The sequence below is a fragment of the Prosopis cineraria genome, unplaced genomic scaffold (genome assembly GCF_029017545.1).
Source record: "Prosopis cineraria cultivar Desert tree isolate PC_DT_omini unplaced genomic scaffold, ASM2901754v1 PC13, whole genome shotgun sequence".
In the NCBI taxonomy this organism is placed as follows: domain Eukaryota; kingdom Viridiplantae; phylum Streptophyta; class Magnoliopsida; order Fabales; family Fabaceae; genus Prosopis; species Prosopis cineraria.
In genome coordinates this window covers 38,449,640-38,464,926 of record NW_026555344.1, presented here as the reverse complement: position 1 = coordinate 38,464,926, position 15,287 = coordinate 38,449,640, and the positions used below count along the sequence as shown (strand labels likewise).

At 33.7% G+C, this 15,287-nt stretch overlaps 2 protein-coding genes across 6 annotated transcripts; both read right to left on the bottom strand.

Annotated features, from left to right (window-relative positions):
• Nucleotides 1-1,616: 1,616 nt before the first annotated feature.
• On the bottom strand, nt 1,617-8,324 carry LOC129291202 (protein root UVB sensitive 5). 5 transcript variants are annotated; one of them, XM_054928445.1, is made up of 15 exons: nt 8,047-8,324; nt 7,749-7,811; nt 7,377-7,528; nt 6,892-6,992; nt 5,407-5,465; nt 5,209-5,255; nt 5,047-5,125; nt 4,889-4,961; nt 4,661-4,750; nt 3,583-3,642; nt 3,381-3,494; nt 3,231-3,291; nt 3,027-3,145; nt 2,788-2,880; nt 1,617-2,356 (listed from the first exon to the last, which is right to left on the bottom strand). In XM_054928445.1, the coding sequence occupies exons 1-15, from the start codon at nt 8,214-8,216 to the stop codon at nt 2,126-2,128; spliced, it is 1,512 nt and encodes a 503-aa protein (XP_054784420.1). In that variant the 5' UTR covers nt 8,217-8,324; the 3' UTR covers nt 1,617-2,125. The 5 variants fall into 5 exon arrangements, with proteins under 5 accessions (XP_054784420.1, XP_054784423.1, XP_054784422.1 ...); XM_054928448.1 differs by having other exon boundaries at nt 7,327-7,528; nt 7,762-7,811; nt 8,047-8,108; XM_054928447.1 differs by lacking the exon at nt 8,047-8,324 and adding an exon at nt 8,001-8,023.
• Nucleotides 8,325-9,169: 845 nt separating this feature from the next.
• Nucleotides 9,170-15,069, bottom strand: LOC129290443 (probable envelope ADP,ATP carrier protein, chloroplastic). The gene is made up of 10 exons (XM_054927218.1): nt 14,549-15,069; nt 13,790-13,846; nt 13,065-13,127; nt 12,903-12,959; nt 12,742-12,825; nt 10,869-10,937; nt 10,686-10,798; nt 10,416-10,585; nt 9,908-9,986; nt 9,170-9,627 (listed from the first exon to the last, which is right to left on the bottom strand). Exons 1-10 carry the CDS (start codon nt 14,882-14,884, stop codon nt 9,528-9,530), a joined length of 1,128 nt encoding a protein of 375 aa, XP_054783193.1. The 5' UTR covers nt 14,885-15,069; the 3' UTR covers nt 9,170-9,527.
• Nucleotides 15,070-15,287: the final 218 nt, after the last annotated feature.

Genomic DNA, 15,287 nt, shown 5'->3' with positions numbered 1-15,287 from the left:
AATGAATATGTTCTACTCAGTTTTCTGCCCTATATTTGTCTCATTATGCACGACTTCTATTTAAAAAAAAAAATTTTGTGGCCATGAATCATTACATCGTATTTTTCTATATGAAAAGATTAAAGTATTCGCAGTCATACAATTTGGAAGGTTATTTAAATTCATTTTTTAGGAATAAAACAAATTAAACTCAGCTTAGATTATAATAAAATATTGCATAATTAATTGTATAGTGGGAAGTAAAAATTTTGTTTTGTGCCACCTTACTCGGTCTGCATGTCTTGATCCTCATGACTCGTATGTTTTGGCTATGAACATGTCACAAATTACTATTACATCTTAAAAAAGTTACAAAATTGACATCCTTAATTTTTTTTTTTGGGTCAGATTCGAAGATAATCTTTCTTTCTGGTTACATGCAAAAATTATTATTTTTTTAAATAGTACGAAAATAGTTTAGAACGCCACTCACGATACTACTTTCATTGGATGTGGTTTTCTATGAAATATAACCATTTTATTTAATATAATACATCAAGACTTGTACTAAACTAAATATGAAAGGCTCTCTCTCTCTCTCTCTCTCTCTCTCTCTCTCTCTCTCTCTCTCTCTCTCTCTCTCTCTCTCTCTCTCTCTCTCTCTCTCTCTCTCTCTCTCTGCGCGGTCACATATGAATAATAATTGTGGTCACATTTTCATTATTAATTAAAGAAAAAGGGTCCTTTAAAATCGATAATTACTGAATGACTAACTCCATTTAACTATGATTGAGAATTAGATTAAGACTTCACATCTGTTCGTCCAGTAATTTCAACACCTAACTTAAAATAATGATAATAATATATGTGCATTAGTTAATGTAACCTCTCTTGGTGTGGTGTGGCCTGTGGGGGAATAATAAAGGATTTTTTATTATCGAAGAAATACGTGAATACAAAATTCTTTTCCATGCCTTTTAAAATATTTGTCAATTAAAGTTTTACTTTTCTTCAAAAAACAGTAATGGTCACTTTAAAATTCTAAAAAAGTACTCCTCCATTAAAAAATGTAAGACATTTTTAACTGAATCTACTTCCTAATAAAATAATTATTTACTTTCAAACTAACTTTATCTTTCTATATTTATCTCTATTAAACACCCTATAATAAATATAAAGTCACTATTAATAGGGGCACTTGTGAAAAAAAACAATGATTACACCTTAAAAAATTAAAAATGCCTTACATTTTCAAACATCTAACTTTTTAAAAAATTTCTTATATTTTTTAATAGAAGGAGTATTAATTATTCGTCCACAATTTTATCTTCAATTTTTTCTTTCAAAGGAAAAGAGAGTATATGTAAAAAGCTGTTCGAATATCAATACAAGTGTATTTTAGGCCATTTAATAACTTGGTCAATCTACATGCAAAGCTTTAATTCTTAAATATGTCCAAAAGAAAATAAAAAATTCAGTATATAATGCTATATTTGTTTTAAAAAGTAAGCATAACTTAATAAAAGAAAAGGGGGAATGACCCATCAACAATGAATTGTCATCTCTTCCGAGTATTATAGGCAAATATCATTTTATTTAAATTCAAATTTATTCATACGACACATGTGAAAATAGAATTGAAGATATGAGGAGAAAATATTTATTCCAAGTTTAATTTTAAAATATTACGAATTCAGTACCATTACCCTTTTGAAGAGGTCCATCAATAAATTTTACTACGAATACATATTGCGGATTACAAGCAAACATGCTTGCAAGATGAAGCTGCTAAAGAGAGAATTTTAGCTATCTGCCCTAAAAGAAACTTACAAATCAAGTCAATGATAGGCATACCAGTTAAACCTAGTTCTATACGAGACATGCTTATACACATCTTTATGATTGATTTGTTTTATAAACCTAACATTTTCTCGCTAACTATATGGTATCCAACGAGTCCAGATAATATCACCCAAATCGCCAAGCATCTCTATTCACCAATGTGTGTGAAAATTAGGGATATTGCTTGCTTTTGCTGGTTGCAATTCTTCTGTAAGCAAGTTTCATTTGGCTGATCCAAGTCTTGGACCTCAATTCTCAAGATCAAATCAGTGATGAACTAATCTCACTACCAGAATTTCAGGAGCTAAAGAGGGTCAATATCATCAATGGAGATTCTTCTGGGAACCTTCAAATTTAATTGTTGTGTATCCCATCCAGCCCCATTCAGCTTCTGAATAAAATCCTCAAACCTATCTTTCAACTCCATTAGGCTATTGGTAAGCTGATGACAAACATTGCCCTTGCTGTCCCAGTTCTCACTTAGCCAGATGGCCTGCCAAAGGCTTCGCAATACTGAGACACTTGTTGCTCCAACCTGCAACATGATTCTGAATCCGTTAAAAATTAAGGTTTCATTGTCCAATAACAAAACAACTATTTTTGACTTCAAATGATGTGCTATCGCCATTAACAATTTCACACTCCATAATGTTTACTTTAGTACCAAAATACAGTTTTATTTCAACTCTAGAGAAATTTATTTAGTTATAAAGAAGGCACAAGGACTTTGAAAGTAGGGAACGGGAAAAGGGGCAAATCAAGTAAAATTCACATGGATCATAATCTATTCAAGGAAGGTGCCACTTGAATATCATTTTACAGCCCCATGAAGGGCGAAATTGGAATGAAATCATTTTTAGATCTCAAATGATATCAAAATCTAGTATTAAGCTGATAACGGCACAATATCCTGAGGATGAAAATAGGGTTTTTGCTTAAATTCTTCTAGGAAATTTAAAATCGTACCTTAAAAGAAACATAAAACCTCAGATCTTCTGGCTGCTGGTTCACAGTAAGGATATACTTCTCATTCGCATATAATTTCACAAGTGTCTTTACCTGATCCACGATAAATATTTAAGAAAAATAACAATGAACAGAATGACCTTGTAGCTTTGTAAAAACTAAAACATAGAAAATAGTTTTGAAGCTCTTGATTTCTGCCCATAAGTTTGTGAGATAGCAAAGACAATGATTCAATATACCATGAAATGAGATTTCTCAACACCATCCATCTTCTCCAATGGCAAGCCAAAAATGATTTTTGGTTTCATGGAATTTTCCCACGCTAAAATATTTTCTTCCCTGTTACAATTCACACATCCTGAAATAAACCCGTCCAGAAAATTAGGCATCGATGTGAAGGGAAATAACCAAGACAAAAAATGTTTGAATTTTGTGAATGCAACCTGGAACAGTGGAGTGTAAAACATGTGATTTTACCAGCATGCGAGCCCGCTTAAGATTTATCTGTTGAAAAGAATTATGCAAAAGATACATCACTGAACAAATACATCATATGAACATATCCCTTTCCTTTTAATAATTTTTTCACTTACTGTGTTAAATTGGAGGACAGAAAGGGATTCATAACGTAGCCAAAGATGCACAAGCCGTATAGTCATCCAAGTCAAAGATAATTCAGAATATGATTTTACTAGGCCAGGTGTATCCTGCATTCAGACACCCTTAAAGTTAAAAGTATTAACTTGCTTGCCAATTCAATAATACATAGTGGTATATAAAACTTGTGTACCATACCAGTATCAGTATGCCCAAACCAAGGCCAGTCAATTGAGCAACCACTTCCCAAACTTCTTCCTAAGAAATTATGATGAACAAATAATTTGGAAAAGAGCTCTATATTTTCCAACAAAGGCAAAGAATTTCAAGTTTCTTGATTTAAATGTATCAATCCTCTATTTAAGTTGTGAACAGAAAAGAAAAAAATAAAGTTCATTGACCATCATAATCATAGAATGGTGGCAGATGAGTGCAACAGGATACAAATAGGTCTTCAGTCTAATTCTTAGCAAGTCAAGAGTTTCATTGAAGTTTAAGGCTGTCCTTGGCCAGGATTGGGCTAATTTGTGCTCAGGATGAAGTTAACTATCATAACCCATGCTTTAAAAAATAAAACAAAGCCCATGCATGCTGAAAATGTTAATGCCAGCATGTCCCAAGGATAATTGTGCAAAATAATTCCAAGAGTTAGTCAATCAAAGAGTCTTCTATTTTGCATCTTATTTAGTATCTGATTACTCACTAGCTTGTCCGCATAAGATATTATTGTATCTTAGCATGATTGCACGTTAAGTCTTAAAAAAGTTACTACCTTGTTTATGTAAAGTCAATCTATTGAATTGTCTTCAAAGAGGTTATCTATTATGTAGTGTAATGAGTCCAGCATATGTATTTATCTGGTCTCTTCAATTTAGACTGAAGACTATATGGAGTGCAGACACAGAAGTTAGCAAAATAATTTTCCTACAAGTATTTTTTGTTGTCCAATCTTTTGGGTTTACATTTGCGTTCTTCATGATTGTTTGTCTTCACAATGGTCGGAGATTTTAGCTCGCGAAACTATGATTTCACTAATGCTGTTGCCTACAAGCCACAGCTCACAAGGTATAATCTAGCTACATTTAAAAGATTATTTTCTTGTTGCAAGAGTATACATATGAATAGGAGAATTAAGATAAATGACAGTAAAACTTGAAACTATGACATATAAATGCAGTTTGAATACGATTATGAAGGTTTTACAGATTTATCATTACTAGCAAATCCATCAGAAATGAGAGTAGAATGTATCTTGAAAAATGTTACAAGAGCATACCTTTGCTGCTACCTCTCCTAGATTTCCTGAAACGGCAAAATGGTTTTGAATCACACGAAAAGAAGGATCTTTTAGCCCTCTTGCAACAGCCTGTTTGAATGTCAAATTACTTGTAATTGCAGTTCATTTGAAACTTTTTGGTACAGTTATCTTTGAAAAATAATTTGCCACCAATATATGCACTGATTTCTAAACAATAGAACATGTCAAACCTGCAAATTGAAGTACCTTAGTAAGATTTCCTGCAGATGCCAAAGGAAGGAAATAGGAAGGATATAGTTGGGTCGTCAGATCAAAAATGCTGCATAAGAGATCAGCAGGCTTAGTCTAGCAATAACATGGCCTCATATGCAGATTTCCATATAATACAAGACTTGTTAATCGACCTTCCTGCACTTCCAATTAAGTCTGCATACATTCTCCATTGCTTTGGATCATCATCAAAAAGATTTCCAAACCTCCCCCCTGTAAAAGATAGCAAAATATTTACAAATAAGTTTCATTATATAATATCCTGCTTCCTTTAGCTTCCTTCATCATTTTCAGACCAATAAGTAACCGTCCAACGGCTCCAATGCCATCCTTTGATAACCATCTAAAGATACAAGTAAAAAGCATGCAGTCAATTGTATAGAAGTAAAATAAATATATGATTGCGCAAAAGGGATAAGTTTCATGTTATTGTATGAATATAAATGCTTTATTTGTATTAACAGCCAGTGTAAGCACTAAGACCAAATATTCACCTAATGGCAGCAGCAGAAGTAACAGTTGCGGTTCCTGAGAAGGAGCCAATACCAATTGCCTGCAAATGAAGGAGAGATTATGATGTGAAGCCAGTACAGATGCGCAATTGTCATTCACTTCATCTAAGTAGCAGAGAGATAGCTCCAAACTGAAGATGACGTTCTTACAAGGAATGAATTGTCTCCACTTCCGTTACTATCCACTTCTTATCTCCACTATTGGATCAACTTTCCATGGTTGAGATTTAATATTTTATAACACTATTATTATAATATTAAATAAAAAATAAATTTAAACTATTAAAATTTGATCTAAACAATTCACAGCTGTAGACTTTTATTAAAATATTTTATAAATAATTTGTTTTTACTTTTATCCTATACAGTTCTGAATTGCTCAGGTTAAATTTTAACATTTTAAATTTATATATATATATATATATATATTTTGCTATCTAATATTACAATAATATTTTTATAAGATATTAAATCTCAACCATTTAAAGTTGATCCGATGATAAATTTTAGGAAGTGGGGAGTAAGGAAAGTGAAGAGAATCCTCTCCCCAACAGAGCACAAGTGCTCTACACTAAGCTGGACATGGAAATCAGAAGTATAATCTTTAATGAAAATATTCAAAGTAATGGAGATAGCAGTTAATTTAGAACATAGAATCAGCATAAAGGGTGTCATCAGTTTAAATAAAGATACATAATGTTCTTTACCAACAATCCATAAAACACTTATACCTCTTTATCTCCCTTTTTCCATCTTGTGCATGTGAAATTACTCATTACTGATGACCAGTGCCTCATAGACTTATAACAAACAAGTCTGACTTTATATATGCAGATGAATTATTCTGACATCACCACCAGATTAATGATCAAAACGAGTTCTTTACCGTATACATTGGACATGGTGTAATATCATCGAAAACATTACTGTCCCACACAAGGTTCTCCAAGATTTATTGATAAAAGGGTACTTTCCAATTCCAGGATTTTTTCTATCACAATAACGGCCATTTAAAGATTGTTTCCTTCATAATACAGAACTTTTCTTCCTCCAAATATGGGATATTTTAAGATTCAAAATCAAACCTATCTTTTCATACCTGACTTCTTTTCATGTATCAAGTAGATATCAAATAGCCAATTTTGAATTTTAAGACCCATTACCAAAATAGTTCATTTTAAAAGCTAAATGGTTCCATTACTGGGACTTAAATCTTGCCCTTGTGTTCATTGTTCATTGACATGTAAAATGGGAGACGCTGTGCGCTAGTAATGATCAAACTCAATGCTAAACACACCAAACCACACACAAAGGAACCATCATAACCAATTACTCAAAGATGAAATGAACATTATTGTTTGGAGGATGATTTTTCAGCGATATGAAAATGCTGCTGACTGTTTATGTATCATAACCTCTAAAAACATTCCCAGTAAAAATTCAGTAGCCTGAGAGGGATTGACATGCCTTCAAGAGACTCGAAGTGACCAAGGCATGACAGATCCATCCAGTTACATTGGTAGGGAACTGAAACAACATGTAGCGCAAGTAATCATCTGAAACTGATCCTGCACCAAAAGTTCTCTAAGTAAGGAAACAAATAGTTTTACTCTTAAGTTCATTTGGTCTTTGAAATAGAAACTCAATAAGTTTCTCTACCATGAATAATCTGCAGAAATTACTAATGTTTTCTTCTAGTCCTCCTGTCAAGTGCAAGTCACCATTACGTATTTTTGAAATCATTAGACACATGGTTTTGCCCATGAACAAATTAGAGTCCATCAAAATCAGAGTCCATCCAATTTTCCAAAACTGTAAAATATGAACTCTCAAATTCGATTATCAAATAAATCTTGCGATTTCTTAGCTGTTTGGCAACAATATGGAGGCTGTTTGGCATACCATAAATTAAAAAGGAAGAAATGTATGTCATATTGCCACTTGTCCATCACCTGGGAAGCCTTCGGGTAAAATGAAGTCTTTGATTATACGCGGAAGCCAGTTTAATCTTCTGTCCTGGGAATTGAAATCGTGGAAACTGTTTGTAGTAGGCCTATCTTCCTCAACAGTAATAGTTAACTGTGATTTATCATCTACTTCATATCTGCTCATAAGAAATAGAAGATAGAATAATTGGAGAGAAAATTTGTCCTAGCTGGAGCCTGGTTTGGAAAAGGCAGCCACTTCGAAGATTATGACTTTGAGGAATGAAGTCTAACACAACACAAGTTCAGGAAAGTACTAAACCATGCCAAGCAACAAGCCGAATTATAGAGGCGAAAAATGGAAAAGAACCCTGAGTATGGGTATAGTTACGTCAAAACCTCTTAGTAGTACCATTGCTATATCTCTCAATCCATATCGCCTTGGAGGATACGCCTTGGACTCTGGAGGAAAAAGGGGAAAAAAAAGAAAAGAAACAATTATTATGGCATCTAAATTTTGACGCAATCAAAATCAACCCTTAAACGGATAATTGGAACGGCCATTTTAAGATATTCAAAACTCTAGTTTCTTTCTTGTCTACAACAGATGAAATCAAGGAATTTGAGTTCAAATGGGTTAATGTAATCAACTGCTTCATGAACTTTCAACAAAAGAACAGAATTGAGTGGTATCCACCCCACAGATGAGTAAATCGTTAAGCTTCCATTATCAACATCGTCTTCATCTTTGAAATTGGAATGTCCAGAAGAGCAGAGAATTTGGAGACACTGAGGATTGGTTCTCTTGATATTCCTAGAAGAGCCGAAAGTGCTTGCAGGGAATGAGAGCTGCAAGCTGTGAGACATCGAAATGTTGGAAGCTCGTGGAGGTCGAGGCTCGCTGCTTCTTCGCCTTTAGCGGCAAACACTATCAAGTTCCGGAGGGAAGAACCGAAGCCGGACACGCATGTGAGGTCTTCTCTCTGTGACCCGCCAGTTTGGAGATATCTTATTTTTATTGCAAATTTTAATAATTTTTTTATTTTAAATCAATTACTTTTGAGATGTAAGTTTTAATGGGAAACATAATTTATTTTCTCTTTATAATAATTTAAATTTAAATTTAAATGAGAATATTTTTCCGTTTCAGATATTTGTTAAATGATAAACGTTAATCATAACTGTAAAAATAATCAACTATAATTATCAAATATTATCCATGATTTATGGGTGCTTGAAGGTAAAATTCAAGAATTTAGTTAAACTAACATTCAGTGGTTCTGAATAGTATCTTTTTATTTGAAAGAAGCATATCCAAAAACATCCCAAAAAAATTATTTGTAGATAAAAATTAATACAAAATTATTTGTTATTAAAATGATAACAGAGAGTAATTATTTTTTCTTGAATTGTTACTTGCTATTAGTCATTACCTGCAAATAATTTTATTAAAGAATTTAGTTAAACTAACATTCAGTGGTTCTGAATAGTATCTTTTTATTTGAAAGAAGCACATCCAAAAACATCCCAAAAATATTATTTGTAGATAAAGATTAATACAAAATTATTTATTATTAAAATGATAACAGAGAGTAATTATTTTTTCTTGAATTGTTACTTGCCATTAGTCATTACCTGCAAATAATTTTATTAGAATGACTTGAAAGTGATCCTCATATAGTTTAGTTGTACACAAACCTGAATTCAAAACTTTGCATGCCAAATTATCAATGTAGGAGCTGTGCACGAAGCATTACTAAATTTATTAACTCTCAGGCCTAAGATGGTCTCATAAGAACAAAATGGAAACACTACAAAGAAACATAAGAACAGGCATGAAAATCTACTATTTTACACGGCATACAAAATTCCAGAGCAAATAAATACAGCTCATGATGAATTCAATACAAGAATAAAACTTACAAGGTGCCAGGTAGAAATGTATATCCTATAAAATTAACAATTCCTAGAGACAGTATGAGAATGTCCGATATCTCACTAAGCATAATAAGAAATAACCCCTAAAAAACAACAAAACAGAGCATGTGAATTCTCATTAAGCTAATTTTCATAAATAATGAATGATTTTCAGGGAGTACTAATTCCACCAAAAATTTTGGAGGACAAAAATGCCTTCAACAAAATTGAATCCGATGATCAACTTCAATATTCATTTGTCTAGTTTTGTTTCTGGCGATTCTCCTCTGTGATTATCTGAAACTCTTTCTCACTAGCTGCAATTACGCGTTTAATGAAGTCATATGTAGTAAGCCTGATGCTGCACGGAGAAACGAGGGAGAATTTCAGGAGACAAAGAACAGCTTTGGTTTCAAATAGAATACAGATGAGACAAAAACAGAAACCACAGTAGCCAAGGAATAGAATCTATACCAATACAGATAGGGCAAGGACTTTTAACCACCAAAAAACAAAAATGAAGTAGAACATGAACCTAAAAATTGCTTTGAGGTTATCAAAGATGGGTGCAACAAAACCACATCAATGTACCATGGTCTTAATTATTTCTATAGTCAGGAATTGAAGAAGATAATGGGAACCTGCTGTTTGGTAGGGTTTTCAAAGCATTGGGTACAAAGCCCCGATACAAGCCGATAACTCCTTCGCGTGCCACAATACCTGCATCAATGAAGTTATTAACCTGATATTAGCACAAATGACTGAATTATTAAAGTTGAGCCAACCAGACAATTCTGAAGTATGCCAGAAGAGTATCTACACATACATACACATAACTTTGGATTATATAAGAGAAATTCTTAGAAAATATTCAATTACTTCAGTGCTACAAACTTAACTACCATGTACCATTAAAGTTATTCAAATAATGTATACTTTTAAGTTTATAGAAAGTGAACTTAAACGAGAAAGCTGATTTTTTATATATTGTACAATTGCACATATTAAATTCTGAAGTTGAATAACCACCAGGGCTCATGTATTTGACAATTGGTTATGTGAACACTAATGCTGAGAGAAATACACGCATGTCTCCCAAGTATGGACTATAATTTGCTGATGCTAAAAGTAATTGGGAACAATCCTAACCTGAAAGGGCATCTAAAACTGTCTTATAAGGTGTGCCCCTCAATTGCATTTGCCTCCGTACAGTGTCCAGAGGATAGCATGTAAGGGTGGCAAGAGATGCAGAAAGCACAGCTGTGATGAGAGATGTTTCAGTTCTCTTTTGATACTTTTCTGGCAAAGACTTCTTTAATCTATTACCCAAAGAAGATGAGGATATTTCAGAATCAATATTCAAGTTCATTCCCCTTCAATTTGTCAAAATAAATAAATAAAAGATCTCCACTGACTTACAAGTCAAAAACACAAAAGTTTACTGCAATATAAGGAGCTATTCCAATAAGAGAAGGCCCGAGGCCATAATAGAATGATGCCAAACCTTCCTCTCTTAGCATGCTCAAGGCAACCTGAAAATATTCAGCAGTTTTCATCTACAAACTAAGACCTTGTAAAAAACAAAAAGCAGGTCAATCCTACCTGTGACATGGTTTGATAGCCTGGTTCAACTGCTAATCGTAATCTCAGGACGTCTAATGGATATGTTACCTATAAGAACCATACCAGATTAGATACACGCATTGCATTAAGGAAAAACTAAAATTGTACTCAAACTACTATTTTGGTCGTCTCCAGATATATACTCCAATTCCTTATTTAGTCCCTGACTAATTTTTTTAAAAAAATTCAAACACTCCATAAGTTTAAATCGCAGCTAAGTGATTCATGTGTATTAATTTTGACTCTGTTAATGATCTTGTTGATGTGCACTGTTAAGTGTGACTGATAACCTAGGTTGCATAGATACGGGTACGAGTATCCGATATGATACGGCATGATACAGGGATACAGCAAATTTTCAAAATTTTAGGATACGGGTACGGAAATATTTATAATGTATATTTCAACATTTTGTGATGTAAGTATAGGTATTTTGATTTTTAAACAAGAATTTCTAAAGTAATATGAGGATATTTATAGTAATTAACTAAAATATTAAGTGTTTTTTCAAGTTTTTAAGTGATATAGTAAAAAATTATTGAAAAAAAAATCATATAACAAATGTTAGAATATGGGATACATATGCAGAAGTATCCTACAAGTATCGTATCGGATACGGGTATGTTTACTTTTTTGAAGTATCCGTGCTACATAGATAACTGCACCAGTAAATGTTGATGTGGAGAAAAGCCAGCTAACTTAGGCTTAAGTAATAGTTTTCCCTCTCCTTAAAAACATGAAATCTCCTTATTCCACCAAAGTAATGGCTTTCTAAATTTTTTTCTACAACAAGTGAAGGGTCCAGTTGTTAGTCATCTCTATTACCAGCAGCATCTCTAATTCTTTCTTTCATATTTTGATGAAATAGAGAGAAGCTAACAGCAGACTATGGCTAGCCATGGTTCGATATTGGTGGCAACCTTCATTTGATTTTGGGGAAAAAATTCTTTAACTATTTACTTTCTCTCTTCAAGCTCTCAATCTTTCCAAAGCCAGTGGAAGATTCAAAAAGTTATTTAAAGCTTTAAACACTTCTTGAACAAGGAATTGCAATATGACTCGTGAGTTATGGAGGGCTGGGAAATTTAAAAAAAGGTTAGGCACAATTTACTTACAACAACAAAAACAACAAGCCCCATCCTATTAGGTGGAGTCAGCTACATGAATTGTATAACGCCATTGTACTCTATGATTTACCAAGCTTTCAGGAATATTGTTAACTAAGAAGCCTCGGTCAACAACTCTGCCTATGTTTATAGCCCGTCCCAAGCTCGAGTAAAGGAGGAGAGTTGTGTTAGGTCCTTGACAGCCAACATAAAACTTTGTTGAATCTCACATGAATATGGAGTTTACTTAGTTTTACATTTTTTTTTTCCTTTGTAAAATTCTGTGACAGAATAAGTTTACATTCTGTCTACATGTTAATCCTATTTCTTAGTATAACTGCCAAAACTTCCAGCTAAGTTTGAAGCATTTCATTTAGTAGTTGCTAGTTGTGCTAGCAATATTTGATAAATCATTTTTTATTCATCTATTCAAAACCTTTGAGATATTCACCGTAAAAATTTGATTATGTGGAGAACCAGAGCACTTTGGGGGACCAAGACAGAAGTTTACTCACAGAATTCAAAAGAATAAGGTACAACGTATAAAACTACCATAGTACGTTACAGAAATCTAAATACTTGTAAGATCTAAAAACTGGTTGGTTTAAAATAAAAAAGAAAAAAGAAATTGCTCTTAGAAGGCATAAAAAACTATAAAGTAAAAGCCTGTAATAGAACTAATGACACGATGCCAGAAACTCCCAAGGATACAAGCAACAATGTAACTTTCCTAATGAGTTACTTACAAAAGTAGACGTCATGCCAGCACAAGCACCTGCTGCAAGTCTTCCAACAACAGATAGCTCACCATCCTTTCGCCTGAACAATTTCTGACCCAAAATTAAAACTTTAGACTCAAAATGGTGATATGGTGTTTAAAGTTGTTGAAAGATAATTAGGAGAGAACCTTATAAATTTCATAAGCAAAAAGCTGGACGGCACTATAAGGAATCACCCGAATAACCTGGAACATAAAAGAGTTAACTCTTAAATAGTTAAATGACTGCGCAATATTATCAGAAGAAATATAGAATGAAGTATCAACATGATCTATCCTAATAACAGATACCTGGGGGAGATTACCCTTCCAGTAACCTTTAATGCCTTCTTCCTTTCCTATAACTGTTACAGCCTGTAAATCACGTTCAGATAAGCTAAAATTGAGAGAAATTTTCTGGTCAGGGGAGCCCAGAGTGAGTAAGATGGGAAATAGACAAAAGACAAGACATAACAAGCATAAAGATAGTGAATAACCCATGAATTTATACAGAAAACAGATCCATTATAAAGTATTTACAAGTATTTACAATCACATAATTGCATTGTTCTAATTCCCATGAGAAGCCGAGAAGGAACTTTCAGGAGTTAATGATATATATATATATATATATATCTCATTTTTCAAAGTTGTCAATGAATAAGCCGTCTTGTAGTAGACTACTTTCTGGCGTGATTTTATTTTATCAGCAGACTGGAAAAATATAAAGAGCGGAAGCCAAATATGCTAATTCTCAAATGATTAAGTGATCCCAAAAATAACTTCAGGTAAGCATATACAGTTGGTTTCCATGATAACCCTGACTCAGCAGGCAGTAACAAGCAAATTATATGAATTTAAACATGACGAGAGCTTCAGGCCAAAAAAAGGGAATGAAAAAGGTAGAAAGGAAGGTTACTATTGGATAGAACATATCCAATAAGCACGTAGTTTAAACAACTTAATACAAAATAGCATATTACATCATTCTTTGAAAGGGGTGGCAACAGGGTGGATGAGATGGAATAAGTCATTACCTCGATAAAATTAATCGCCTTTTTAGCACTCTCTTGCCCAACTCGCACTCCATGTGTCTGATAATAGATGGTGTCATTTGAAAACATCAACCAATTTACACTCAACAACAATACATGCAATGAATATCACTATAAAGCAAAAGTATTTGTAACCAGCACAGAAAAGCACTGAAGAAGTTTATGAATGGTAAACGAAGAAATAAAAAAAGACATCCAGCATCATACCCGAAAACCTTACAGAAAAAGTAGAAATCCATCCAAATAAGATAAAAGCACAAAAGACAAATTCAATAGAAGAAAGGGAAGCGCACAGAACTAAAGAGAGCAAGTGGAGAGGAAAAAAGCGGCGAAATACCGGATAGATTTATGGATAATCTAATTTCCCAACTGCTAAGAAACTTATTTATAAAAAATTTGACAACAAAAAAATATGAAAAATAAAATAAAGACAAATATAACGCATAGATTTTTAACTTGGCATGTTTCATATGCATGAATATCTGATCAACAAACCAAATACTTGATAAACTAAAATTCCTGACACCACCTAAATACTCGCACACCTGGAAGGATAAGAAATGCGTTGGATACGAACTAATGGTTTGGTGCATTTAGCTGCAATCCCGAATAATGTGCTCAATAAAACCTAATTCTTTTGGCATATCTGAGTTTTCGAGAAAAGGAATAATAAGCATATTTTCAGTTACTAAGGCTAACAAACTTGTTAGTTTACTCTGAAAGAGAAGTCTTAGGGAGAACCTGCATAAGAATTTTGATACGGTCAAGCGGAGCAGTGACGGTCTTGGCAGCAGCGCCGGCGACGGCGCCGGCGAGGAAAAGCGCTGCGTCTTTGGGCACGAGTGCGACTATAGCAAGCGGATGCTTCAAGAGCTGAGCAGGACTGGGAAAGAACTCCTTGTCCAATTTCCTTTCTGCCACAGAAACGCAAGCGAATTTACAAGGAATGCCACCGCGAGTGAGAGTGAGGGTACTGATGTTGTTCTTCCATAGCGGCAGATGGTCGTCGGAGGAGCAGTGAGAGCTGTTCAAAGTGGGGATTTTGCACCATGCTACAACAGCTCTTTCCTCCGGCATGGTGGTGGGGATGAAGAAATGGAAGAGATAAGGAGAGAGAGACAGAGGAAGTAGCAGAGACAGAAAAACTTTGAAGGAGAAGGGAGAGGAACGAGTGAAGAGAAGGAAGACAAGGTTTTGGGCTTTGCCAGCTTGATTCGGAAACGTCAAGGAGAGTTGGATACTGTGTGCAAGGGTCCAGGAAGATTCGGTGATTGTCCGAAGGATTTTGGTTAGACTTCGGTTTGGAGTAAATAAATAAATTACATTTGTGTTATAATTATCTGCTTGTATAGTATAATTTAGTTTTGAAAACACACACACACACACACACACACATATATATATAACTCTTATTTTAATAAAGTACTTTCACTTTGTAAATGCATTTTGCATTAAATTCAATTCAAATAAAATAAAAATT

What these genes read in the sequence shown, in the direction of transcription:
- LOC129291202 (XM_054928445.1), bottom strand. Translation starts at nt 8,216, where the DNA reads ATGTCTCACAGCTTGCAGCTCTCATTCCCTGCAAGCACTTTCGGCTCT. An exon ending in AGCAATGGTACTACTAAGAG is followed by an intron (nt 7,529 to 7,748) that starts GTTTTGACGTAA and finishes TCTTATGAGCAG; the next exon opens with ATATGAAGTAGATGATAAAT. An exon ending in CGTTGGACGGTTACTTATTG is followed by an intron (nt 5,126 to 5,208) that starts GTCTGAAAATGA and finishes TATCTTTTACAG; the next exon opens with GGGGGAGGTTTGGAAATCTT.
- LOC129290443 (XM_054927218.1), bottom strand. Translation starts at nt 14,884, where the DNA reads ATGCCGGAGGAAAGAGCTGTTGTAGCATGGTGCAAAATCCCCACTTTG. An exon ending in GTATCAAAATTCTTATGCAG is followed by an intron (nt 13,847 to 14,548) that starts GTTCTCCCTAAG and finishes ATCTATTATCAG; the next exon opens with ACACATGGAGTGCGAGTTGG. An exon ending in AACTTTTGTGTTTTTGACTT is followed by an intron (nt 10,586 to 10,685) that starts GTAAGTCAGTGG and finishes TTTGGGTAATAG; the next exon opens with ATTAAAGAAGTCTTTGCCAG.